The sequence below is a fragment of the Scyliorhinus torazame genome, chromosome 15 (genome assembly GCF_047496885.1).
Source record: "Scyliorhinus torazame isolate Kashiwa2021f chromosome 15, sScyTor2.1, whole genome shotgun sequence".
NCBI classification, from domain to species: Eukaryota; Metazoa; Chordata; class Chondrichthyes; order Carcharhiniformes; family Scyliorhinidae; genus Scyliorhinus; species Scyliorhinus torazame.
Window position 1 is genome coordinate 128,468,956 of NC_092721.1, and position 25,997 is coordinate 128,494,952.

The 25,997-nt window shown below is 43.1% G+C and overlaps 1 protein-coding gene across 3 annotated transcripts in view; it reads left to right on the forward strand.

Moving 5' to 3' along the window:
- The window catches only part of dync2h1 (dynein cytoplasmic 2 heavy chain 1), an 866,357-nt gene that overhangs the window by 158,538 nt on the left and 681,822 nt on the right, over nucleotides 1–25,997 (forward strand). For all 3 annotated transcript variants that reach the window (XM_072476728.1, XM_072476730.1, XM_072476729.1), the window contains exons 30-36: nucleotides 4,494–4,606; nucleotides 4,697–4,816; nucleotides 6,528–6,678; nucleotides 13,809–14,014; nucleotides 19,111–19,293; nucleotides 21,353–21,535; nucleotides 24,478–24,701. In XM_072476728.1, coding sequence (XP_072332829.1) covers nucleotides 4,494–4,606; nucleotides 4,697–4,816; nucleotides 6,528–6,678; nucleotides 13,809–14,014; nucleotides 19,111–19,293; nucleotides 21,353–21,535; nucleotides 24,478–24,701 — 1,180 coding nt within the window. The remainder of the gene's footprint in view (nucleotides 1–4,493; nucleotides 4,607–4,696; nucleotides 4,817–6,527; nucleotides 6,679–13,808; nucleotides 14,015–19,110; nucleotides 19,294–21,352; nucleotides 21,536–24,477; nucleotides 24,702–25,997) is intronic.

Genomic DNA, 25,997 nt, shown 5'->3' on the forward strand with positions numbered 1-25,997 from the left:
GAGGGAAGAGTTTTAACTGCAATTTGACATGCTGTAAAACAGCTTAATGATTTTTCAAAACTACAGAAGGAAGGCCTGCCGCACGGCCCCCATCCTGGGGGATAGCCCAGTCAACACGTTTCCCCCCAGCCCGAGCCCCCCCAACCCCCAGGTCCCTCGAGGGACCCTGCCCCTGCTGCCTGGCAGCGGAATAGGAACCCATGGGCACACTACTTACCACTTTGCTCCCCCCTTGGTGTCCAAAGAGCCAGGTCCCTGCTTGTCAAACCTGCACTAATTGATGCTCCCTGGACTTCATGCTGCTTGACGTGGTGCGGGAGCATACCGGGAGCCGGGAGCATCCAACCTCAAACACCTCAAGTAGATTGAAATGTCTTTAAATGAGTTGTTAGCATGTTCTCATCTGCTTTGGCGATAATCTGATTGGGGCTGGCGAAGCGGGGCGGGAGACTCGCAACGACTTTAATGCCCAGTGAGAATCCTGATTTGGCCCTTGTGCCCAATTCAATCATGATTCCCGCATGGGGCTAGTGACCCTGGAGAATCACCCCCATGAGAAATGAGGTATAGTTTTACTTGTGTTTAATTTAATGTTTTTGTGGCAGCATGGTGGCGCAGTGGATAGCACTGCTGCCTTACGGCGCCGTGATCACAGGTTCGATCCTGGCTCTGGGTCGTTGTTCATGTGGAGTTTTCACATTATCCCCCACAACCCAAAGATGTGCAGGGTAGGTGGATTGACCACGCTAAATTGCCCATTAATTGGAAAAAAATTGGATACTCTATATGTTTTTGTGCCTTCAAGTGTAAGACCTCTTATGCTGGACAAAGGTGTTTGTATGTGTGGGGGTTGGTTAAGTTCCAATTGTGTTTCTATTGTGCTTAGAGAAAGCTACGTTGTGAAAAATAAATAAAAGGCTTAAGCATGGTTGACAAGAGAGGTTGAATGTCTTGTTAAGAGGAAAAAGGAGACTTATGTAAGGCTGAGGAAACAAGGTTCAGACAGGGCATTGGAGGGATACAAGATAGCCAGGAGGGAACTGAAGAAAGGGATTAGGAGAGCTAAGAGAGGGCATGAACAATCTTTGGCGGGTAGGATCAAGGAAAACCCCAAGGCCTTTTACACATATGTGAGAAATATGAGAATGACTAGAGCGAGGGTAGGTCCGATCAAGGACAGTCGCGGGAGATTGTGTATTGAGTCTGAAGAGATAGGAGAGGTCTTGAACGAGTACTTTTCATCTGTATTTACAAATGAGAGGGGCGATATTGTTGGAGAGGACAGTGTGAAACAGATTGGTAAGCTCGAGGAAATACTTGTTCGGAAGGAAGATGTGTTGGGCATTTTGAAAAACTTGAGGATAGACAAGTCCCCCGGGCCTGACGGGATATATCCAAGGATTCTATGGGAAGCAAGAGATGAAATTGCAGAGCCGTTGGCAATGATCTTTTCGTCCTCACTGTCAACAGGGGTGGTACCAGGGGATTGGAGAGTGGCGAATGTCGTGCCCCTGTTCAAAAAAGGGACTAGGGATAACCCTGGGAATTACAGGCCAGTTAGTCTTACTTTGGTGGTAGGCAAAGTAATGGAAAGGGTACTGAAGGATAGGATTTCTGAATATCTGGAAAGACACTGCTTGATTAGGGATAGTCAGCACGGATTTGTGAGGGGTAGGTCTTGCCTTACAAGTCTTATTGAATTCTTTGAGGAGGTGACCAAGCATGTGGATGAAGGTAAAGCAGTGGATGTAGTGTACATGGATTTTAGTAAGGCATTTGATAAGGTTCCCCATGGTAGGCTTATGCAGAAAGTAAGGAGGCATGGGATAGTGGGAAATTTGGCCAGTTGGATAACGAACTGGCTAACCGATAGAAGTCAGAGAGTGATGGTGGATGGTAAATATTCAGCCTGGATCCCAGTTACCAGTGGCGTACCGCAGGGATCAGTTCTGGGTCCTCTGCTGTTTGTGATTTTCATTAATGACTTGGATGAGGGAGTTGAAGGGTGGGTCAGTAAATTTGCAGACGATATGAAGATTGGTGGAGTTGTGGATAGTAAGGAGGGATGTTGTCGGCTGCAAAGAGACATAGATAGGATGCAGAGCTGGGCAGAGAAGTGGCAGATGGAGTTTAACCCTGAAAAGTGTGACGTTGTCCATTTTGGAAGGACAAATATGAATGCGAAATACAGGGTTAACGGTAGAGTTCTTGGCAATGTGGAGGAGCAGAGAGATCTTGGGGTCTATGTTCATACATCTTTGAAAGTTGCCACTAGATAGAGCTGTGAAGAAGGCCTATGGTGTGCTCGCGTTCATTAACAGAGGGATTAAATTTAAGAGCCGTGAGGTGATGATGCAGCTGTACAAAACTTTGGTAAGGCCACATTTGGAGTACTGTGTACGGTTCTGGTCGCCTCATTTTAGGAAGGATGTGGAAGCTTTGGAAATGGTGCAAAGAAGATTTACCAGGATGTTGCCTGGAATGGAGAGTAGGTCTTACGAGGAAAGGTTGAGGGTGCTCGGCCTTTTGTCATTAGAACGGAGAAGGATGAGGGGCGACTTGATAGAGGTTTATAAGATGATCAGGGGAATAGATAGAGTAGACAGTCAGAGACTTTTTCCCCGGGTGGAACAAACCATTACAAGGGGACATAAATTTAAGGTGAAAGGTGGAAGATATAGGAGGGATATCAGAGGTAGGTTCTTTACCCAGAGAGTAGTGGGGGCATGGAATGCACTGCATGTGGAAGTAGTTGAGTCGGAAACATTAGGGACCTTCAAGCAGCTATTGGATAGGTACATGGATTACGGTAAAATGATATAGTGTAGATTTATTTGTTCTTAAGGGCAGCACGGTAGCATTGTGGATAGCACAATGCTTCACAGCTCCAGGGTCCCAGGTTCGATTCCTGCTTGGGTCACTGTCTGTGCGGAGTCTGCACATCCTCCCCGTGTCTGCGTGGGTTTCCTCCGGGTGCTCCGGTTTCCTCCCACAGTCCAAAGATGTGGTTAGGTGAATTGGCCAATGATAAATTGCCCTTAATGTCCAAAATTGCCCTTGGTGTTGGGTGGAGGTGTTGAGTTTGGGTAGGGTGCTCTTTCCAGGAGCCGGTGCAGACTCAAAGGGCCGAATGGCCTCCTTCTGCACTGTAAATTCAATGATAATCTATGATTAATCTAGGACAAAGGTTCGGCACAACATCGTGTGCCGAAGGGCCTGTTCTGTGCTGTATTTTCTATGTTCTATGCTCTATGAGGGTTTTGCTTAGCAACTGGGGCTCTGTAAGGTGGTGAAACTTTTAAGTTCTAGTTAGCTAATTTGATTGCAGTTGAAGATAGGCAGTGAGAGAGAAAGCAGCTCTCACAGCTCTGCTTGAAGCAGTTGTTTTAGAAGGTTAGAGAGGGAACGTCTCTTTCAGCTTTGCTAGAAGAAAAGCCACACCATGGGGTGGTTAAGAAAACAAGTGCAGAGATCTGAAGAACAGCTAGTGAAATGAAAAAACGTATCCAAGATGTTTGAGGGTGAAGGTACTAGAACAGAGCACTGTTCAGTCAAGACTGACAGAGCTGAGATGAAGGCTGAGGTGCCAGAAAGATACCTGAAGTGATTTTTAGGTTTGTGGGATTATACTACAGCCTACGGAACGCAAGTTGAACTAACTATGGAAATCAGTGGCTGGATCTCGGAGTTTGTGAAAAAGCAGTTAAGATAAAAGAAACTAAAAGAGAGTGGTGTCAGATTTTGGTCTTGATTCACTGTTAAAAGTGGGGCTGATGCTTTGTTTAAAGATGTAATTTGGAAAGTCTGGATTTCAGAATGCAAGCTGCCAAGAATAAGCATTATTATGAGAGAAGATTTTAAAGCTTGTTTTTGGGAGTGAAGTTTGGAAACTCAAATATGATAATCATCTGGAGGCATTCTGAGGAGAAATCCACAGACATTAACTCGAGTTCAAAGTGGAGGAAGTAGCTGCCTACAATCACCTTGTGTGCTTAAAAGGGACTTTGTGTTAATGAGACCATTGTAGATTAAGATGTACTTTGTAATCCGTGTTAATCCTAAAACCTTGCTAAACTAAGGGAGGAATAAAGACACATTGAATCAAAATCCATTTTTTTCATGTTTAATAAATGTTTTTTCTTGTCGTTAAAACTAATTAGCAGTCCTGTGATTTTGTTCCTTAGGGTTTATTTAAAAAAAGTTAAAGTTACGTTCCTTTGAGCCAGGGTTCCAGTCTGGAATCTTCCAGTCCAACTGGGATCATAACAAGTAATATAGGAAGGCTTCATCATAATTACTATGTATAAAAACACATTGTGTGGGCAACAATTGGGAGAACTTGTATTCCTCGCACTTGGTTACGGCACTATACTATCACCACAATTTATTCAAATACACAGAGAATGTTGCTAATTTCATGTGCAAATTAACTTGTTTTCTTCATTTGATAACTTTTGAAAATTTACTGTATTATTGATTTGTGGTTTTTCCAGGGATTAACAGTGTGGATTTTGATGAAAATTTCCATCACATCATTGCAATGAAGTCTCTGGATGGTGAAGTTGTCTCTTTAAAAAGCAAGATTTGTGTTACAGATGATGTTGAGGTGATAACATTTTGACTGTATGAAGAATAATGCAAACTCTAATCAATCCTTATTTTTGTGATTGCAAAAGTGTTCTGTCATGTTTACCAGGTTTGGCTGAATAATTTGGCTGAAGTAATGAAAGAAACTCTGAAACACTTGTTGGTTGAGTGCATTGCTGCTTGGAAACAATCTCAAGGTGCCATTGATCCGTCACGTTTTCCATCACAGGTACTGCACACGTTTACTCAGTAATGCCCTAGTCTGCCTGTATCTTGAAATCTTTCTACAGTCAGAAAAGTATTATAAATTGATGACAAAAAAAAAATGGCGATAGTTTCAACAATTTCAGAAAAAAGTACTATTTTGTGATTTTAAATAAAACTTGTTATATTGAATGTTTGTGATACAAGTTGTTTGTTTTTTTGTCAGTACTGTAACACTTCATTTCTCAATAAACATAATATCCATTATTAATAATTTAGGAGCAACATCTGTGTACATAATTGACATTAAGCTTAATTTGAGGTAGGTTCAGCACTGCCAATTGCTGTTATCATAAAAAACAAATCTAAAACTGATTTTGGGGCACCACATCAATTTGGAACAATTAGAGTTTTGTTGTCATGATTTAATATACTCTTTGAGCATATTGATTAGGTTACAAATTCATAATTAAATTTAATGCGTGATAATAGTTTCTAAACTGAGTCTCTGATGAACTGAGTGTTGAGAATGGGGATAGCATACCACAGGATCAACAATTAATCATTATTTTACAACTGAATGTCCAGAAACTCCATAATGTGTTCACCACACTCTTTAAAAAAAAAAGTGTAAAGTAGTACACCTTTAGCTAAATTTGAGATTTATTCACACAAGATAATTATACAGAAGCAGAAAAATGCAAGAAGGTACTGGAGGTACAAATTTATAGAAAACAATTAAAATTTAGTTTACAATTTGTTAAAATTGGGAGTATATTTTGCACACAATTGGATAACCCAAGGGAAAAGCAATATTTCATAGTTTAGCTAATGTACTGACTGCATATGGTGAGATGATTATTCCTGCCAATTGCACAACTTGTAAATGCCAATTTAGACTCTGCTAGGGCTGGAATTTTGATTCTGAATATTAATGATTCTGAAAACAACCTGTCATATGTAATAATAAATATGAATCAAAAGATCTCTAAATAAAGAGATATTAGTTAACTAAATTCAACGACACAAGGTTGGATCCAATGCATTGAGCCACAGATATTGATTTACACCTCATGCAGGCCTCTTATGTATTAATGCTTTGGCCAAAAAGAATGAGATTAGCACCAAAGTGAAGTATTTGCTTCTTGGCTGACCTTCAGATTAAACAACCTTTGTTTTTGCAGATGGCTGGGCTTTAAATTTCAACTTGGATCTTAGTAAAGAAAGACCATGTCCATCAACTCAAATTAGCCTTAAAACAGATTTGACTGGCATATTTAAATTTATAAGACCATAAGACATACGAGCAGAATTAAGTCAATTGGCCCACCTAGTCTGCTCTGCCTTTCAATCGTGGCTCATCCCGTTATTAATCAAGAACCTATCTATCTCTGTCTTAAAGACACTCAGTGATTTGGCCTCCAGAGCCTTCTATGGCAATGAATTCCACAGAATCACAACCCTCTGGCTGAAGAAATTCCTCCTCATCTCTGTTTTAAATGATTGTCTCTTCAGTCTTCAGGAAAAAAAATCTGAATTCTTCCTGAAGTAACATTCAGTTTATCCCACATTCCAATGTGAAACTTAAATCTGAGTAATCTTACTTCCAAATTTGTTTTCATTTTGAAGCCTCATATTTTATGGTTAGGAATATATCAATTCTAGATGTTTTGTATGTTACTTATTTTTCGAACTGTTATGCACTTACAAATGTTTCATTACCTCTCTGTTCTCAGATCCTTTGTTTAGCTGAACAGATTCAGTTTACTAAAGAAGTTGAAAATGCCATAAGAAAACACAGCTTGCAACAACTAGATGTAGAACTGATGGCAAAATTGGAAAACTACACAAGTATAGACTCTTATATGGAGGAAGCAGGGAATGGTGGTAAGAAACTACTAAATGCTTGGATATAACTTGTGCGGACAGTTGTTGGTGACCATTTTCCTTTACAAATGCAAATGTGCAAACTTATTCAGATTTTGATAATTACTTTAATAACTGGAGGTTGATGAATTGAACTACTTCCTTCCATTATCAGTAATTCTAATTTAATATAAAATGCATTAGAGTTCACAATATTCTGTTTTTATGTAACAGTATATCCTTACTTTATTTCTTGGTAATTAGTTCCTCATTTGCAATCAGTGTTTTCAAGAATGTTTTCTGTGGTTTTGTGGTCCAATTTATTTAATTCCATGTACGTTAAGAAATAGCTGAGTGCACTGGATTCAATACAGGTCCTGACAACACCCTGGCTGTAGTGCGGAATAGCTATGCACAGAGTGAGTTGCTCTTGGAGTCTAGCCAATGTATGTCACTGAGCACAGTAATGGTATATGGATGGGATATTTGGATATGGGCAGCAGAGTTTTGGATGACCATAAGTTTATGGAAGGTTGGGGAGTGTAATAGTTAAGTCGAGCAATAACAAATTCATGGATTAGGCTTTCAACAGCAGATGAGGTAAAAGTGGGGTGGAGTTGGGTGATGATATAGAGGTGGAGGAAATTTCTGCTTGTCCAGTGTAGCCACCTGGGTTGGCCACTTCCCGACTTAAAATGGAGGTCCGCAAAGACTACAGGGAAATTCAGCCAACACAGGCAAAAACTTGCAAGTGCAGAAATCCTATGTATTACAACTTGCAGAAGCCCAGACAGCACTGAAACTCACAGCCATCTGCATACTAATGAGCGATCTCCGGGAACAATCGAAACATTTAAAGTGAATAGGGCCAAGCCAGACTCCTCGGCGCCAGCAGGAGCCAAGACAAAGGAAGGCCAACGGACACCTAGGGACCGCCCAGCAATCAGGGAACAACTCCAGTATTGGAGAAATTGATCCAAGTGATCGGAACGTAGTCCAATCACTTGGAACCAGGTACGGGGTCCGCCCAAAGGGGCGGGAAGCCCCGGGGGACTATAAAGTAAAGCCCCCAAGTTCAAATCGTCCTTCTTGGCAGGGTCACTCAGCAACTCGAATCAACCTTTGAGAATGAACTGTCTAAGCTGCCGCATCAACCAAGTAAATCTCCAGTCAACGCACGCTACGAGATAGACGCTCCTAGCTACCAGTCCATACCAGCTTTTGAATCCTGCAGACTCAGATCGAACAAAAGGCCATTTGTTCCCCTGACCTGGTCGGCCAATTCCGAAGCTAAGTATAGGCCTTTTAGTGATAGAGAATAGTCTAGAAAGTAGAGTTTATGCATGAGTAGTGATTTTCTGTGTATAATAAATGTGTTTTGATTTGAATCTTACTAATTGGTGTGTTGAGTTATTGATCAGTACTTGAACTTGAACCTCGTGGCGGTATCATAAAGATACCTGGCGACTCTAGAGCAAAGGTTATAGAAACAGAGCAAATTCAGTAAATACCCAATGGGCAACGAATTAAGAGCCAACCAAAGTTAGCAACACCAGGCCTAGATGTCAGTGAAGCAATATGACAAACTAGAGACAGTGGCGGCATTGAGACACCATAGTGGTGAGGTAGAGCTGGGTGTCTTTAGCAGAGACTGTATGGAAACTAGAATAGCAGCTGTTCATCCACAGCATCTTATGCAAATGAAAGCCTCTATCCAGTTCCTGAAACCCTAGCACTATTTGCCACTATGCACAGTATTACAAGCAGCAGCTGAAGATCTACTTGGAATGTGCCGAAGAATATTGAATATTTTTAAGTGTGTATTAGATACATTCTTGATTGACTAGGTAGTCAAAGGGTATAGTGGGTAGGAAGGAAAATGGAGTAGCAGCCATATTCAGATTGTTCATTTTCTTACTGAAGGAGGAGCAGGTGTGAGGGGCCAAATGGCCTATACCTGCTCTAAATTTGTATGTTTGTAATATAAAACCGGCTCACTTTTTCATTTTATACTATACTTTATTTCCGGCTATTTTAAGAAGTCAATGAATGGTTGCCACCTCCGGGCGAACCCTAACAACGCCCTTCTCAAGGCAAACTTGATTTTCTCTAAGCCCAGGAAACTCGCCATGTCTGACAGCCAGGCTTCCGACTTCGGGGGCTTTGAGCCCTCCAAGCTAGAAGTATCCATCTCCGGGCTACCAGGGAAGCAAAGGCCAAGACGTCGGCTTCTTTCTCCCCTTGGACTTCCGGGGCCTCTGAAACCTCTGGACTCATTGCCACCTTCGTGCTCAGTACTCTAGACATGATGTCCTTGAACCCCTGCCAGTATCTCCTACGTTTTGGACAAGCCTAAAACATGTGGACATGGTCTGCTGGTCCTCTCAGACACTTTGCAAATCTGTCCTCTACGCCGAAGAATCTGCTCATCCGGGACACTGTCATGTGGGCCCGGTGGACGACCTTAAATTCAATCAGGCCAAGCCTGGCACATGTTGCAGTCCCATTGACCTTGCCCAGCGCATCCGCCCACAGGCCTTCCTCAATCTCCCCTCCCAATTCCTCCTCCCATTTTTGCCTCAGCTCCTCGGTCTGCGTCTCCTCCGCCCCCATGAGCTCCTTGTTAATATCCGAGACACTTCCCTCCCCCACCCATCCTCTAGATACTACCCTATCTTGGATCCCCCTTAGTGGCAAGAGTGGAAAAGATGGCATCTGCCGACGCAAAAAGTCCCGCACTTGAATATACCGGAATTCATTCCCCCTCGTCAACCCAAACTTGACATCCAGCGCCCTCAAGCTCGGGAAGCTCCCTTCCAAAAACAAAGCTCCCATCCGCTCAATCCCCGCCCTCCACCATACCCGAAACCCCCGTCCAACCTCCCCGGGGCAAACCGATGGTTGTCACATATCGGGGACCAGACCGATGTTCCCATTGCCTCCTCCACTGTCTCCAGATCCGAAGGGCCACCACCATTACAGGACTGGTGGAGAAGCGCGCCAGCGGGAATGGCAGAGGCGCCGTCATCAATGACTCCAGACGGGTACCCCTACATGAGGCTGCCCCCCACCACCCACTTCCTTATCATGGCTATGTTAGCCGCCCAATAATAGTTGCTGAAATTCGGCAGTGCAAGCCCCCATTCCCCCCGGTTCCGCTTGAGCATCACCCTCTTCACTCGCGGGGACTTGCCCGCCCATACAAAGCCCAAAATGATCTTGCTTACCCTCTTAAAAAAGGAACGTGGAATGAAAGTGGGGAGACATTGGAACACAAATAAGAACCTCGGGAGGACCGCGATTTTAACTGTCTGTACTCTCCCAGCTAACGACAGCGGGAGCGCATCCCACCTCCGGAACTCCTCTCGCATTTGATCTACCAGCCGGGACAGGTTCAGCTTGTGCAGTCGACCCCAATCCTGCGCCACTTGTATTCCCAGGTACCTGAAACTGTCTCCAACTAGCCGGAACGGTAACTCCCTCAGCCGGTCCCCTTGGCCCCTCTCCTGAACTACAAACATTTCACTTTTTGTCAAATTCAATTTGTACCCCGAAAACCGGCCGAATTGTCCCAGGGTCGCCATGGTTCCATCCATCCCCGGCGTACAAGAGCCTGCATACAATGAAACTCTATGGTTTCCCCCCCCCCCCCCAACCCTCTGAAGCCGTCAGAGCAATTGCCAGCGGCACTATAGCTGACGCAAACAGCAGTGGGGAGAGGGGGCACCCCTGTCTCGTCCCGCGGTGCAGTCTAAGATAGTCAGAAGTCGTCCTGTTTGTCCTCACACTCTCCTCTGGGTCCTGATATAGCAGCCTGACCTAGTTGATGAAACCCACCCCAAATCCAAACCGTCTCAGCATCTCCCATAAGTACTCCCACTCTTCCCGGTCAAACGCCTTCTCCGCGTCCATTGCCATCACTACCTCCACCTCCTTACCCTCTGGGGGCATCATGATCACATTGAGCAATCTTCTTATATTCGCCACCAGTTGCCTACCTTTAACAAATCCGGTTTGATCCTCCCTAATAACACTCGGCACACAATCCTCAATCCTGGTGGCCAAAAGCTTTGCCAGCAGTTTAGCATCCACGTTAAGAATGGAGATCGGCCTATAAGACCCACACGACTCCGGGTTCTTGTCCCGTTTTAAAATCAAGGAGATGGTATCCTGCGACATCGTCTGGGGCAGCATCCCTCTGTCCCTTGCCTCAGTAAAAACCTTGACCAGCAGCAGCCGCAATACCCCGGAGCACACCCGCCACATCCCCTACCAAGTTACCGCCCCCATCCACCACTTTACCTATTGCCCTAGCCTCTCCCCTCTTTCTGAGCTGCTGAGCCAGCATCCTGCTGGCTTTCTCCCCATGTTCATATACCGCACCCCTCTCCTTTCTGAACTGTTCCACTGCCTAACCTGTGGACACCACCCCAAACTCCGCCTGCAGCCTCCTCCGTTCCCTCAAGAGCTCCGTACTCGGGGTCCCCGCATACTTCCTGTCAATCTGCAGGATCTCCGCTAACAGTCGGTCCGTTTCTGCCCTGTCCGTCTTGTCTCTGTGAGCCTGGATTGAAATCAGCTCCCCTCTTACCACTGCCTTGAGCGCCTCCCACACCACCGCTGCTGAGACTTCCCCCGTATCGTTGACCTGCAGGTAGTTTTGTATACACTTCCTCACCCACTCGCACACCCCTTCGTCCGCCAACAGTCCCACATCCAGCCTCCACTGCGGGTGCTGGAAGCTCTCTTCACTCACCTGTAGCTCGATCCAATGCGGTCGGGTAACTTCCCCAGCACCCTCTTTATGAAATCCGCATCATCCCAGTTTGCCACATATCTGTTGAGCAGGACCACCTTCATCCCTTTCAGCTTACCGCTAACCATAACGTAGCGACCTCCCCCATCTGAAACAATACTCCCCACCTCAAGCTGCACCCGCTTGTTCACCAGAATCGCGACCCCCCTGGTCTTAGTATCTAGCCCTGAGTGGAATACCTGACTGACCCAGCTCTTCCTCAACCTAATCTGGTCCGCTACCTTCAGGTGCGTCTCCTGCAACATTATCACGTCCGCCTTTAGAGCCCTAAGATGCACGAACACTTTTGCCCTCTTCACCGGCCCATTTAGCCCTCTAACGTTCCACGTGACCAGCCTAGTTGGGGGTCACCGCCCCCCCCCCCCTTGCCGGTCAGCCATCCCCTTTCCTGGGCCTGCCCCCAGCCCCTGTCCTGCGCCTCTGTGGCCCCGCCTACTGGCAGCGCCCATCCCCGACCTCTTCTCCGCTTCTAAAATCAAATCCCTCCCTCGTCAGCTGAACAACCCTCCCCCCCCCCCCCCCCCCCCCCCCCCCCAGCAACAACACTCTGTAACCTAACCCCACCCCTAATCTGATTGTATACACCCCCCCCCCCTCCCCCCCCAACTGTACTCCCGCAGACTAGCTCACCCAGCTAGCCTGGTGGCCCACGGCTCCGGCCAGCATGTCTCCCACCTATTGTTGCCTACCTGCCCATCGAAACCATCACCCTCATCAACTCAGCCTCGACAACCGCCTCTTTAAGAAACAGACGCCAACCAAAGTCAGTGGAAAGAAAAACAAAGCCAAACTCTTGCCATAATACAGATCAAAGTAATACTACTTAAAATAATACAAAGTCAAAAATCCCCACCACCATCTCCCTCACAACCCAGAAAACCCACCGAAATCGAATAATTTTTTAAGAACTACTTTCCCCTTCTTAAACAAAACACAGTTATCGAAGAGAAAAAGCCAAGAACGAAAACGAACGAACAAATAAATCAGTGCAAACAGCATTTAAAACGAACAGGAAAAACAGTTTCTCAAACTTAGAGCAGAATGTTCTCAAGTTGGCACCAATCCTTTCCTTCTGGCGAACTCCATAGCGTCCTAGGGCGACTCAAAGTAATGATGTTGGTCCTCATGCGTAACCCAAAGTCGCGCCGGATACAACAGACCGAACTTAACCTGCTTCTTGAACAGGATCGACTTGACTTAATTAAAGCCTGCCCTCCATTTGGCCACCTCCATGCTTAAATCTTGGTACACCCGCAAAATGCTTGTCCCACTTAGAGCTCCACGTGCGCTTGACCCACTGGAGAACGCGCTCCTTATCCAGGTACCTGTGGAACCTGACCACCATCGCCCGAGGAGGGTCTCCCTGTTGCGGCTTCCTCGCCAGCGCTCTGTACGCCCGATCCACCTCCAACGGTCGGGGGAAAGCCCCATCTCCCAGCAGCTTCTGGAACATGTTCGCCTCAAACTCCCCGGCATCAGCCTTCTCCGGGAGGCCAACAATCCTTAGGTTCTGCCTACGGGGCCTGTTCTCCAAATCCTCTACCTGTTCCAGCAACCTTTTTTGCTGGTCCCTCAGCATCCCCACCTCCATCTCCACCGCTGTCTGGTTTTCCTCCTGTTCAGCTAGCACCTTCTCCAGTTTCTGGATCGTCCGATCCTGGGCATCTAGCCTCCGCTTCATCCTCTCCACCGTTTCCTTAATCGGGTCCAGACATTCCTGTTTCTGTCTGGCGAAGCCTTCCCGGATGACCTGCATCAGCTCCTCCGTTGATGGTTGGGCCGAAGCCCCAGGGGCCTGGATACCGGCCATCTTGTCCGCTGCTGCAGCCAACATCCAGCTCGAGCCTGTCTTTTTGTTTCTTCCCTTTCGATCTCTTCGGGCTTTCTGTTCCATAAACCAATATATACACCAAAAACTTGTTCACTGCTTCTTCAAGTCCAGCGCTTAAAAACGCAAAAAAAGTCAGGGGGAAAGATCCGAATGTCTAGCCAGAGCGGGAGCCACCAAATGTGTGACCTACTCCCCCATAGTTGCCACCGGAAGCCATCAATCTTAAATTTGATAACTACTTTTCTTACTCATTAAACTTTAGAGCACCAACTTAGTATAAATTAACAGATTGTGTTTGCAGTAGTTTAACCTAATGTGCTCATCATGAATAGAACTGTAGAAGTTTGCGATGTAAAAAGAGCCTGGTTGGCTCATTGTTTCTGTTTTGCCTCTGCCTGGGCAATTCAAAACTAATTCTGTGCTAGTTGTTTGATCAAACTATATTAATGTTTATGCCAGGCGAATGTTTGAGGCTTTATTTTGCATGTTTGTATGTGTTTTCAGAAACTACTGTTCTGGCGTTGAAGCTCAAAGCCTTAATTCTTGACATCATTCACAACATAGAAGTGGTTAAGCAATTGAATCAAGCACAAATTAATAACACTTCAGACTGGGCTTGGAAGAAACAACTTCGGTTCTACATGAAATCAGACAATAACTGTTACATTCAGATGGTGGATGCAGAGTTCCAGTATACATATGAATACCAGGTACTTATGCCTTATCATGCTACAATTAACAATTCTCATAGTACGTCTGTTCAGGACACTGTCTTTAGGCCGTTTTAAATTTACGTGGATTTTATCTATAAGGAAATCATAAACAATATATTTTGCAAACTTTAACACAATAATGATTATTGTATGCAGCCAGCACATATAAGATAGTCACAGGCATGCTACTTACAATTTTCTGATGTGTACTAAAAATGAAAGAGACCATGTTGAAGGTGTGGCTCTCAGAAAATGTACTTTCATGTGGCTACTGGGCGGAATTCTGATTTTTTTTTGACTACGTGGCAAGTGAGGCAGGAAAAGCAGTGTATAGCCCGCTAGCTCCATTGTTGGCTTTTGCTGTGCCCCAACTGTTTCCAACTCTGTGTGTCCAAATTGGGACTACATCACCATCTCCCGTGTTCATCACTGATGAATCTGCACATCCATCATCATCTTTGAACTCAACGGGCAACCATCATCAGTTCTTGTAGTTAATAAATACATATAGTTATCCTAGTTAAGACTACAATGACCTAATTAAGGCCTACCAATGGTATCCAACATCCTAAAACAGATCCCTTCCCCTTACTTGTTTAAACCTTTTGCCACCTCCAGATTAACCCTTTCCGCCAGGAAATCTATCCTCTCCGGGTTCTGTTGGAGGCCATCCCATTGGAACAACACTTTGGTCTCAGAACTGGTGCCATTTCCCCATGAAAAGGGACCCCTCACCCCACCCCCATTAGCCAACAGCAGACCTTTAGCTACATGCTATTTATTCTGATCTGTCTGCTCCTAATTTGCACCTATTTCAGGCAATAATCCAGAAATGATTACCCTTGAGGTTCTGCCTTTTAATTTAGAGCCTAACTCCTGATACTCCTTCAGCAGGACCTGTCCTGTTCCTATCTATATCACTTGTTTCAACATGAGCCACAACAATTGAATTTACCCCCTCCCTTTCCAAGTTTCTTGCTGCCATGAGACATTCCTTACCCTAGTATTGCATAGGCAACAACCATTCAAGATTCTAGTTCTTGGCTGCAGAGGGCACCATCTATCCCCCTAACTGGAGTTTCCTATTCCTACCACATTTTTGTTCTGCTTCCCTTTATCCCCATCACGGACTGCCTTCTGAGCCAGGGTGCTGTGGTCTGCATTGTGGCTGTCCTACCTGCAGTCTTTCTCCTTGTCATAACCATAAGACATAGGAGCAGAATTATGCCACTTGGCCCATCGAGTCTGCTCCGCCATTCAATCGTGGCTGATATTTTCTCATCCCCGTTCTCCTGCCTTCTCCCCATAACCCCTGATCCCCTTATTAATCAAGAACCTATCTATCTCTGTCTTAAAGACACTCAGTGATTTGACCTCCACAGCCTTCTGCGGCAAAGAGTTCCACAGATTCACCACCCTCTGGCTGAAGAAATTCCTCCTCATCTCTGTTTTAAAGGATTGTCCCTTTAGTCTGAGATGGTGTCCTCTGGTTCTAGTTTTTCCTCCAAGTGGAAACATCCTCTCCACGTCCACTCTATCCAGGCCTCACAGTATCCTGTAAGTTTCAATAAGGCCCCCCTCATCCTTCTAAACTCCAACGAGTACAGCCCCAGAGTCCTCAACCGTTCCTCATACGACAAGTTCTTCATTCCAGGGATCACTCTTGTGAACCTCTTCTGGATCCTTTCCAAGGCCAGCAGATCCTTCCTTAGATATGGGGCCCAAAACTGCACACAATACTCCAAATGGGGTCTGACCAAAGCCTTATACAGCTTCATAGGGACATCCCTGGTCTTGTATTCTAGCCCTCTTGACATGAATGCTAACATTGCATTTGCTTTCCTAAATGCCGACTGAACCTGCACATTAACCTTAAGAAAATCATGAATGAGGACTCCCAAGTCCCTCTGTGCTTCTGATTTCCTAAGCATTTTCCTATTTAGAAAATAGTCTATGCCTAAATTCCTCCTTCCAATGTTCATAACCTCACACTTTTCCACATTGTATTTCATTTGCCACTTTACTGCACTCCTAGCTTGTCCAAATCCTTCTGCAGCCCCCTTGCTTCCTCAATACTACCTGTCCCTCCACAGATCTTTGTATCATCTGCAAACCTAGCAACAGTGCCTTTAGTTCCTTCTTCCAGATCATTAATGTATATTGTGAAAAGTTATCGTCCCAACAAAGACCCCTGAGGCAAACCACGAGTCACCAGCTGCCATCCTGAAAAAGACCCCTTTATCTCCACTCTCTGCCTTCTGCCAGTCAGCCAATCCTCGATCCATGCCAGGATCTTACCCTTAACACCATGGGCTCTTAACTTATTCAACAGTCTCCTATGAGGCACCTTGTCAAAGGCCTTCTGGAAATCTAAATAAATCAAGTCTGCTGGTTCTCCTTTGTCTAACTTCCTTGTTACCTCCTCAAAGAACTCTAACAGATTTGTCAGACATGACCTCCCTTTGACAGATAGTAAGTATTTCATACTTGTTGGATAAGCCTGATGTCTAATCCAAATCCTAACCATTGTCCACCTCTCTTAAATTCTTGCTACCTTGCCCCCATATCGGTCATACCTTCCCTTTCCTGAATGTGTGTTTTCCTCTGGGGTGTGACTTCTATTCCAGATTAAACAGTCCAGACGTTCCTCATCCTGCCCTTCTTGTCAGAGTACCTCTAACTCAATGACTCATAACCAGGGAAATATGCAATGGAGATACGTCCCGAAGACATGTTTGCTTGGGACAATCTCACTGTCCACAAATGGCCACATTCTGCAGCCCAGGTACATAACCCACTTTACATTAGCTTCAACAAACCTTAATTAATTAATTAATTAATTATATTAATTAAGGCCTTTCTTCAATGGTCATTTATAGTTATGCCAAGTCATGGGTAGCACGGCGCACAGTGATTAGTATTGCTGTCTTACAGCGCCAGAGACCGGGGTTCAATTCCAATCTTGGATAACTGACTGTGTGGTGTTTGAACTTTCTCCCCACATCTGCATGAGTTTCCTCTGGGTGCTCTGGTTTTCTCCCACAGTCCAAAGATGTGCAGGTTAGGTGGATTGGCCATGATTTTAAAAATATTCCCTTAGTGTCCAGGGATGTGCAGGTTGGGTGGGGTTGCAAGATATGGTGGCGGGGGGTGGGCCTAGATAGCGAGTCAGTGCAGATTCAATGGGACGAATGGCCTCCTTCTGCACTGTAGTAATTCTATGATTCATTTAACTAGTTAAGCTAAAAATTTAAAACAGCACCTATAATTTCCTGGTCCTCGTTTAAACTCCTGCCCTAGTTTAAACAAACTTAAAGCTCCCAACCAGTTAGCCAGCTGATTAATGTCTCAGGTCTCACTATCTCCCGCTCCCTCTCAGAGTGCCCCTTGTTCTGTAAAAAGGGAAGGACAGCACTTCTTCACCCACTGCGCCAAATTTAACGATTACTTTGTCCAGCCATACTCCATCAGGCTGAACTTTATGCTTGTTACTTTGTGCTGCATACTTGGTGCGTTATATTTATATTAGCTGGAATTTGAATGACCTGAATCAGGCACTGTTTACTAGGAAATCCGATCTAACTAGCAGCAACTAACTGCAGCTGCCACTAACAGGCAGCTTGTGCATCACTGGCTAAAACCAAAAGAAACAACAAATTATTATTAAAGTTGAATTAGATGCTAAATGAAAAACTTGACTAGATTTTAGAATGAGGGTAACTCTTAAAGCACTTTCATTCTCCAAATTCCCTGAGTTAAGTACGTAACCTGTCAAGCAGTTCACCACCCAGCTCGACTTGGTGCTACTTCGTTGCATTTAAGTTATTTCAACAAAAATTATCTTCATTCAGAAAATCTCTACCTACAATAACATTTGTTTGCTATTTTAATGGATAAGATAATCCTTTTAAAATACAAAGATTAACTTTTGCTTTAATTTATTAATGAGGGGAGACAGTGCTAATGTCACTGGACTAGTAATCCAATGTCCAGGCTAATGCCCTGAGGACATGGGTTCAAATCCCATCATGGCAGCTGGTGGAATTTCAATTTAATTAATAAAAACATAATTAATTAAATTTGATCTCGAATTGAATTAGTCTATACAAGTGACCATGAAACTATTGTTATGGGCCAGGGTTGAGAAAACTCCAAAGTCTATAATGGAGTTCACCTGACCCACGACTTTTAATAGATTTTGGTTATGGGGAGCACAAGGGTCCACTCTCCAGGTGTTATGCAACAGAGACCTTACGTATTTTTAAAACAAAACAATGTTTATTCTATGAACCCAGTTAACATTTTATAAACACACAGTAAACATCTTATCAACCACCAACACATGTAACCCCACAGATATAATACTCTATAGGTAACCCATAATACCTTTCCTAGCAACATCCATAAGTTAAACCGTTTTTAACAAAGACAGCAGGTTTAAATTATCTACAGAAACAGGTATTACTTTGAAATCATCAAGTGAGCTGAAGACATTCTTTCGCTTGTAGAGAGAGAGATCAGAACATCTTCTTGCTTTGAATGCAGCTCTCCAACAGTGAAAACGCAACCAAAACAGGGCCACAAAGCAGCTTTTCAGCTCAAAATGAAAATAAAAGACAGCCCAGCTCCACCCACACACTTACATCACTGCAGCTATTTGATAAACACCCATTTCTTAAAGGTACATCCACATGACACTATCAGTCATTGTTGGGAAACCCCAACTGGTTCACTAATGTCCTTTAAGGAAGGAAATCTGCTATCCTTACCTGGGCTGGCCTACTTGTACTCCAGACCAAAGTAATGTGGTTGACTTTTAACTGCTGACAAAAACAATTAAGGATGGACCAGTGATATCCACACCCCATGAACAAAAAAAAAGACAAAAATGTTGTAAATGCTACTTCCCCCAAAATTGTCAACGGATATTTCTAGCTGATAATGTAAACAATAAGAAGTAAATATATTTCTTGAATAATAGTAACATGCAAAAGGAATTATCCTATAATAAAAAGGAATTCCAGTATGAACAAACTATGCTGAGAGTATTTGTAATGTTCGTCATTAATACGATTTTTTGAATTCTTTAATAGGGTAATGCTCCAAAGCTGGTTCATACTCCTCTAACAGACAAATGCTACCTGACTCTCACTCAAGCCATGAAAATGGGGCTTGGAGGAAACCCATATGGACCAGCTGGTACTGGCAAGACCGAGTCTGTGAAAGCACTGGGTGGCCTGTTTGGTAGACAGGTTCTTGTTTTTAATTGTGATGAGGTAATTATTCAGAATCTTCTTCATGTTCTTGTTCAATTTATGCAATGCATTAGGTACAAATACTGTAAATTATTGACAGCAGGTATAAGACGTTGCTGGTTTGAAGATGACCATAGCAGCTTATGTAATTAAATATTTTAACCAGCGGGTGATCCTAATTTAAAATAGAAAACAGTAGCATAGAATCCCTTAATTGATTGTCCACCTCTCATCGGCAGGCATCCCGGCCACTGCCTTTCTAGCTGCTGGTAAATGGCCTGGTGGCAAAAATGCATCCAAGAGCCTTCCTAATGTGGCTCCCAGACATCTTACTAGCAATCTGTGTCCTAACCCACCACCCAATAGCAGGTGAAATCCCACCCATGGTCTTTACCACTTGGTCATCTTTTCCATAAATAGTTAATTCAAATAATTCAGAAAATAATTCCCAAAAATAACTTGCAGTAGGAATTACATATTTATGACACTGCTAAGTTCATGATGAGTATATTTTTAAAGAAACCTATTAAATGTACTAGAGCCTCAGTTGGAAAACTCCAGTTAGCTTTCACGCCCTAGATAGTAAGTGGAAACATGAGCCCAAGGTCCATGCTCCTGATTTCTATTTGGAGACATCAGGAGATAAATTCACACGTGTTGATAGTTCTAAGGAACGGATTATGTTTGAATGTTAGACTGATACAGGCTTACTAGACTCAAGAATGCCTTCTTGGGACTGTAGCCATCTGTGGAACTATACTTGCATGTGAGTTTAAGTAATGTTGACTGACTATGATGATGAATGAGGCCATATCGATATGGCTTGTCCTTCAAGAGTTGTTTGATATAATTTCCTCTGGGGATTAAAAATATGAAGAAGGTCCTTCTTACTCTTAAGAATTTGACTAGGTTTGATGAGGCTGATTGACTGATTCAAGAAGAGGAGGATTAATGTAAACTCCAGCGTTACTCAGCTAGTGGGAACTTAAAAATTGGGATGACATTTTTTTGCATTGCATTACTAATGGGTTTCTAGCAGACCCATTTTGTTGAACAGTTAGTTAACATATGTTGTTTTATGGATCACTATTCCCCTACCATGGATAGGTCAAACATATAGATTTCTTGAACTCAATCTGTAGGTGGAGGATTCTTGGCGGGGTGGGGGGGGGGGGGCCTTCAGACCTATGTGGCTAACACCAACTACTAGTATCATGGAGTCATAGAGGTGTCATAGAAATAGTGCAGAAGGAGGCCATTTGGCCCATTGAGTCTGCAACGATCATCCAAAAGAGCACTCTACCCTGCTCCATTCCGCTGTCCACCCGCCCTATCTCCGTAACCTAATCTGCACATCCCTGGACATGAGGGCCAATTTAGCACGACCAATCCACCAAACCAGCACAACTTTGTGAGAGGAAACCGGAGCACGCAGAGGAAACCCACACAGACACAGGGAGAATATGCAAACTCCACACAGTCACCCAAGGCCAAATTGAACTCGGGTCACTGGCACTGTGAGGCAACAGTGCTGGCCTCATGATCATTTCATGGGGATTCTTTCCTGGGAAAGAAATCCAAACAAATTGTTTGTACTTCGCTCTGATCATTCTCTTTGTGTTTTCCCAGAGCATTTTACTTCAAAACATTCTTGATATCAGCAATACCTGGCATAAATGACTGGGTGGTTGATCCAGTATTGGCTATTTATTTGGATCATAAAGTGGTCAGGAGGATGTCCCATAAGAGGTCAACAGAGATCCTTGTTGCAGGATCTTTGATTAAAGTTGAACGTAGCTATACCCTTGTGCTCTGATGGTCAGGCTTCCACCAATTCCAGAGTTCAGAATGTCAAAGGGCTATTGTGCTAAACTTTCAGAATTAGACCTTGGTAGGTGCTAGTATAACTCAAGTCTCAAAAATGCGACATTTAGCAATGTGACATTAAGCCTTCTCTTATAACAGTATGCTATTATGACTCCTACATAATTGCATTAAATTTGCTTTTAATATCTGAAATTTCCCATGTTTCATAATTGTGGGAGAAATGATCTTGTTCTCTTATTTTGTGCTCTTAAAGGGCATAGATGTGAAGTCGATGGGCCGGATTTTCATTGGCTTGGTGAAATGTGGAGCTTGGGGCTGTTTTGATGAGTTTAATCGTTTAGAGGAAGCTGTACTATCTGCTGTTTCTATGCAAATTCAAGCTATCCAGGATGCTTTGAAAAATCACAAACGATTTTGCGAACTGCTAGGGAAACAGGTATGTTTGTTTCTGTCATGTCGTTTTTTAAATTCACAGATTAGAAAATCTAAAATAAAATCAGTTTTGTAACAATTTCCAAACAACAGAAAATAAATGGGTTTTTGTATTTATATGTAGTGAACTTAATAAGCAACTACTCAGAAATAGTCAATAAGAAATATAAATTGCAAAAGAACATGCATGCCAAATGTGAAACTCCAAAAGAACCTGGCATGGAATAAACTCATATTTGCTGCTTTACAAATAATGTAGTATACTTATTTTTGAAATATATACAGCTCCTGGAATGTGCTTAACCTTCAAATAGATTTTTAAATTTCAAATGTTGCTCATCTGCCATAAAAATGAAGGAAACCTTAAATCGCTTTTGCTTTATGACTATTTACTTTTGGAATTGCCACATGAAGATTTTACTTTGCCATATTTATCTTTGGTGAAGGATGGTATTGGGTGGAAATAAAAATATAACTTGTGTTTTCCACCCAACATTTTGTTTCGAGGTTGATCTGGATTATCCCAAAATTCTTTTTCTCTCATCATGGATTGTAATTCTATTATTTATGGAACAGCAAGGATTCCGATTAAAACTTGGGAATGCATAAGAGATAGGTTGAAGTATAAGAAGCAGCAGGTACTTGTTGGGAGTTATATATGTGTGCTGAATGCTATGCTCCAAGGATTGGTGTTGAGACACATCCTGTTTCTGATTTACATTGAGAACTTGCATTCAGAACTCAGTGCTAACTGACCAATTTTGCAAATAACACCAAACTCTGGGAACAATTGAATCTGAGGAAGTAGCATGGGAACCATAACATTGTTTTTTTACAAAATATATAAATGGATAAGCATTTTAACAGTTAGTGCAAACTTTCAACATATAAAAAAAATAGGTAACTGATCTATGAATGTTGCCTGAAATAATTAAGTAACCAAGAAGGGCAGCACGGTAGCATTGTGGCTAGCACAATTGCTTCACAGCTCCAGGGTCCCAGGTTCGATTCCGGCTTGGGTCACTGTCTGTGCGGAGTTTGCACATCCTCCCCGTGTGTGCGTGGGTTTCCTCCGGGTGCTCCGGTTTCCTCCCACAGTCCAAAGATGTGCAGGTTAGGTGGATTGGCCATGATAAATTGCCCTTAGTGTCCAAAATTGCCCTTAGTGTTTGGTGGGGTTACTGGGTTATGGGGATCGGGGGGAGGTGTTGACCTTGGGTAGGGTGCTCTTTCCAAGAGCCGGTGCAGACACGATGAGCCGAATGGCCTCCTTATGCACTGTAAATTCTATGAAAAAAGAAGTAAAGTCAAAGGTCTTTAAGTGGACAGCACACCTATCAACTCAAGAGGAGATGACTCTTTCCATTCTGGTTCTTAAGGTCTCTGACTGGCAGGTAGATGACAGTGCTGTAAATAGTGGTCTGATTGATGTGGATAGAGGAAGCCTGCAATTATCCTGCCATTTGTTACATCTTATCCCAAATTCAGATAAACTGTCCCCAATATCTGGCAATATAGAAAATTAGGAACAGGCGCAGACCATTCAGTTCTGGGTACCTGATCCGCCATTCAATTAGATCATGGCTAACTCCATTTACCTGCCTTTGCTGTGTATCCTTTGACACCATCACCTAACAAAAACTCGTATTAATCTTGGTCTTGAAAGTTTCAATTGACTTTGCAGCCTTACAGCCTTCTGGGAGAAAGTTGCAGATTTCCACTGCTCTTGTGTGAAAATGTGCATTCTGATTCCACTCCTAAATAGTCATAAGATTATGCCCCCTTGTTCTGAGTTCCCTACCAGTGGAAATAGTTTCTCTGTATTTACTCTATCAAATACTTTACCCTTTTGTCCCTTTAGGAAGATAAATTCAATATCACCTCAAATTTAACTCAAGACAACACAAACCAATTTTATGAAACACGTCATCTTAATTTAATCCTTTAAATCCTGATGAACCTGCTCTTAATCCCCTTTCAATGTATCCTTCCTGAGTTAGTGCCCAAAACTAAATGCAGAACTCTGAATTTCTAGGCATCGTTTTCCTATCTCCCAACCAATGACTCGCCCATGTCACATTGTTACTTCCATTTTCACATGCTTTCATTTTCTGCTAATAATCTCTTGTGCCATTGAGCATCGGAGCACTTATGAAACCATTATAGAGTGAAGGAAAGCAGATTTGTTGAAGAGTGAGGTAATGCAGATTTTCTATAGAGACATAACACAATGAGGTAACCGCATTCTGCATTATTTCTGATCCAAAATAGCCAGGAAGATGCTGGTCAAGGATTGGTTTAATTCTCTGCAAGGGAAAGTAATTTATGAAAGCAAAACTATTTTATGCATAACAGCCAACAGCCAGGGCACTGAAGATTTCACTGCATATTTTAAAACTATATAAGCCATATCGCCATAAAAAAAGAATCGCATAGCTAATAAATATTGTGTTCAACTGTCAACCTTGAGAGCAAATTATCGACTTACTGATTTCTATAATGAATGCAAATGACTAAATTGGACATTATAGCTGGAATTCTCCGACTGTTCGCTGGCGGTGAATCCCTCTGGTTCTGCTGGCATCGCATCCCCACCCATGGGTTTCCCGGCGGTGTAGGGCGGCTTAAATTGGAATTCCAGAGAATCCTGCTGCCAGCGAATGTTGTCTCCCGCCCTCAAGAAACACGCAGCTGGGAGGCCAGAGTCCTGCCCTATATTTTGTATAATGTTTTCCATCCACTATCTACTATGCAACCCCTAAATAAACTTGTACAGCACAATGAAAGCGCATACTAACATCTGTTGTTCGATTGCAATTTGTAACTGTTCCATGGTTTGCAATTCAATAGGAGTTGCATCATAATATATGTAAAATTATTTTTCCTTAAACTAATATCTCATTCTTTTGTGCATGATTTTATAAATCAGCTTATTTGTAATTTTAGATTGATCTTGATCCAAACTCTGGAATATTTATCACCATGAATCCTGCTGGAAAAGGTTATGGAGGACGCCAAAAACTCCCTGATAATCTGAAACAACTTTTTAGACCTGTTGCCATGTCTCGCCCAGACAATGAACTTATTGCCGAAGTAATTCTTTATGCCGAAGGATTTAAAGACGGCAACATATTGGGCAGGAAATTAGTGGCCCTCTTTAATCTGTCCAAGTATGTATAAACTATTCTTTGTATGTTAAATAAGTTGTTGTTGTCAAATTTTACACCCAAAGTCAAAGCATCTCCGTTCAATACATTGTTGACGGTGGCACAGTGGTTAACACTGCTGCATCACAGCCCCAAGCACCTGGGTTCAATTCCGGCCTCAGATGACTGACTGTGTGGAGTTTGTATGTTCTCCCCATGTCTGCATGGGTTCCCTCCAGGTGCTCTGGTTTCTTCCCACAGTCGAAAGTTGTGCGGTTTAGGTGGATTGGTCATGCTAAATTGCCAGTAGTGTCCAAAGGTTAGTTAGGGTTGCAGAAAGTGGGCTTAGTTTGGCTGCTCTTTTATGAGGCTGGTGTAGACTCGATGGGCCGAATGGCCTCCTTCTGCACTTGTAAGGATTCTATGATTCTATATCAGCAGAGTAGAGTAGCAAAAAAGATCAGTTTTTCATTATTTGAGATATTTGCTTAATAGTACACTAATATTGTATATGGAGTTTACTGAAGATAATTATTGATGTATCATAAAACAACACATAAGAGGCCTTATATTCGCTAGGCATTTTATTTCATGCAGTGTTAGAAATTTTGTGTTGCAGGTGCCTGTTTATTATAAATCTACACATAATAAATTGCATTATTTGTTTGTCTTAAATGCAGAAAATGTTGAAAGGTACTTCAGAAGAGTAAACAAATCAGAGGTAGAATGAAAAATGAAATATTACGAGGAGTGTCCAAAAGCGTAATCAGAGTTGGATTTTCAAGAAGGTCTTACAGGATGAGAGGAGTGTAGTGAGGGATTCCACAACATATAGCGTAGTTAGCTGAAAGCATAGTCACCGATGGAGGCTGGATTGAGTAACTATACAGGGAAGTATGAAGGAGTTTGTAGATCGAGAGTATTTTATAGAGATAAGTAGAATTGAAGCCATGGAGGAATTTAAACACAACGATTGAATTTAAAATTTGAGGCCTTGGAAACCAGGAGTCAACGTAGGTTGCGTGAGAACAGGTGTGATGAACAAACAGTGTCTTGGCTGGGATAGGATGTGGGTGCAGATTTTTGAATGAGTTCAAGGTTATAGAAAATAGGAGATGATGAAGATGAAAATGAAGATGAACTGAAGTAGGGATGCATTTGGGTGATGTTATGTAGGTGTAAGTATGCAGCATTTATGATGGGGTGTACATAGGATTCCAAGCTCTCTGGGGCAAGCAGAATGTTGGGATTGTAAGAAGTCTAGTTCAGCTGAGACAGTGGCTAAAGAGGGGATTGAAGCTGGTGGTGAGGAACCAAGGA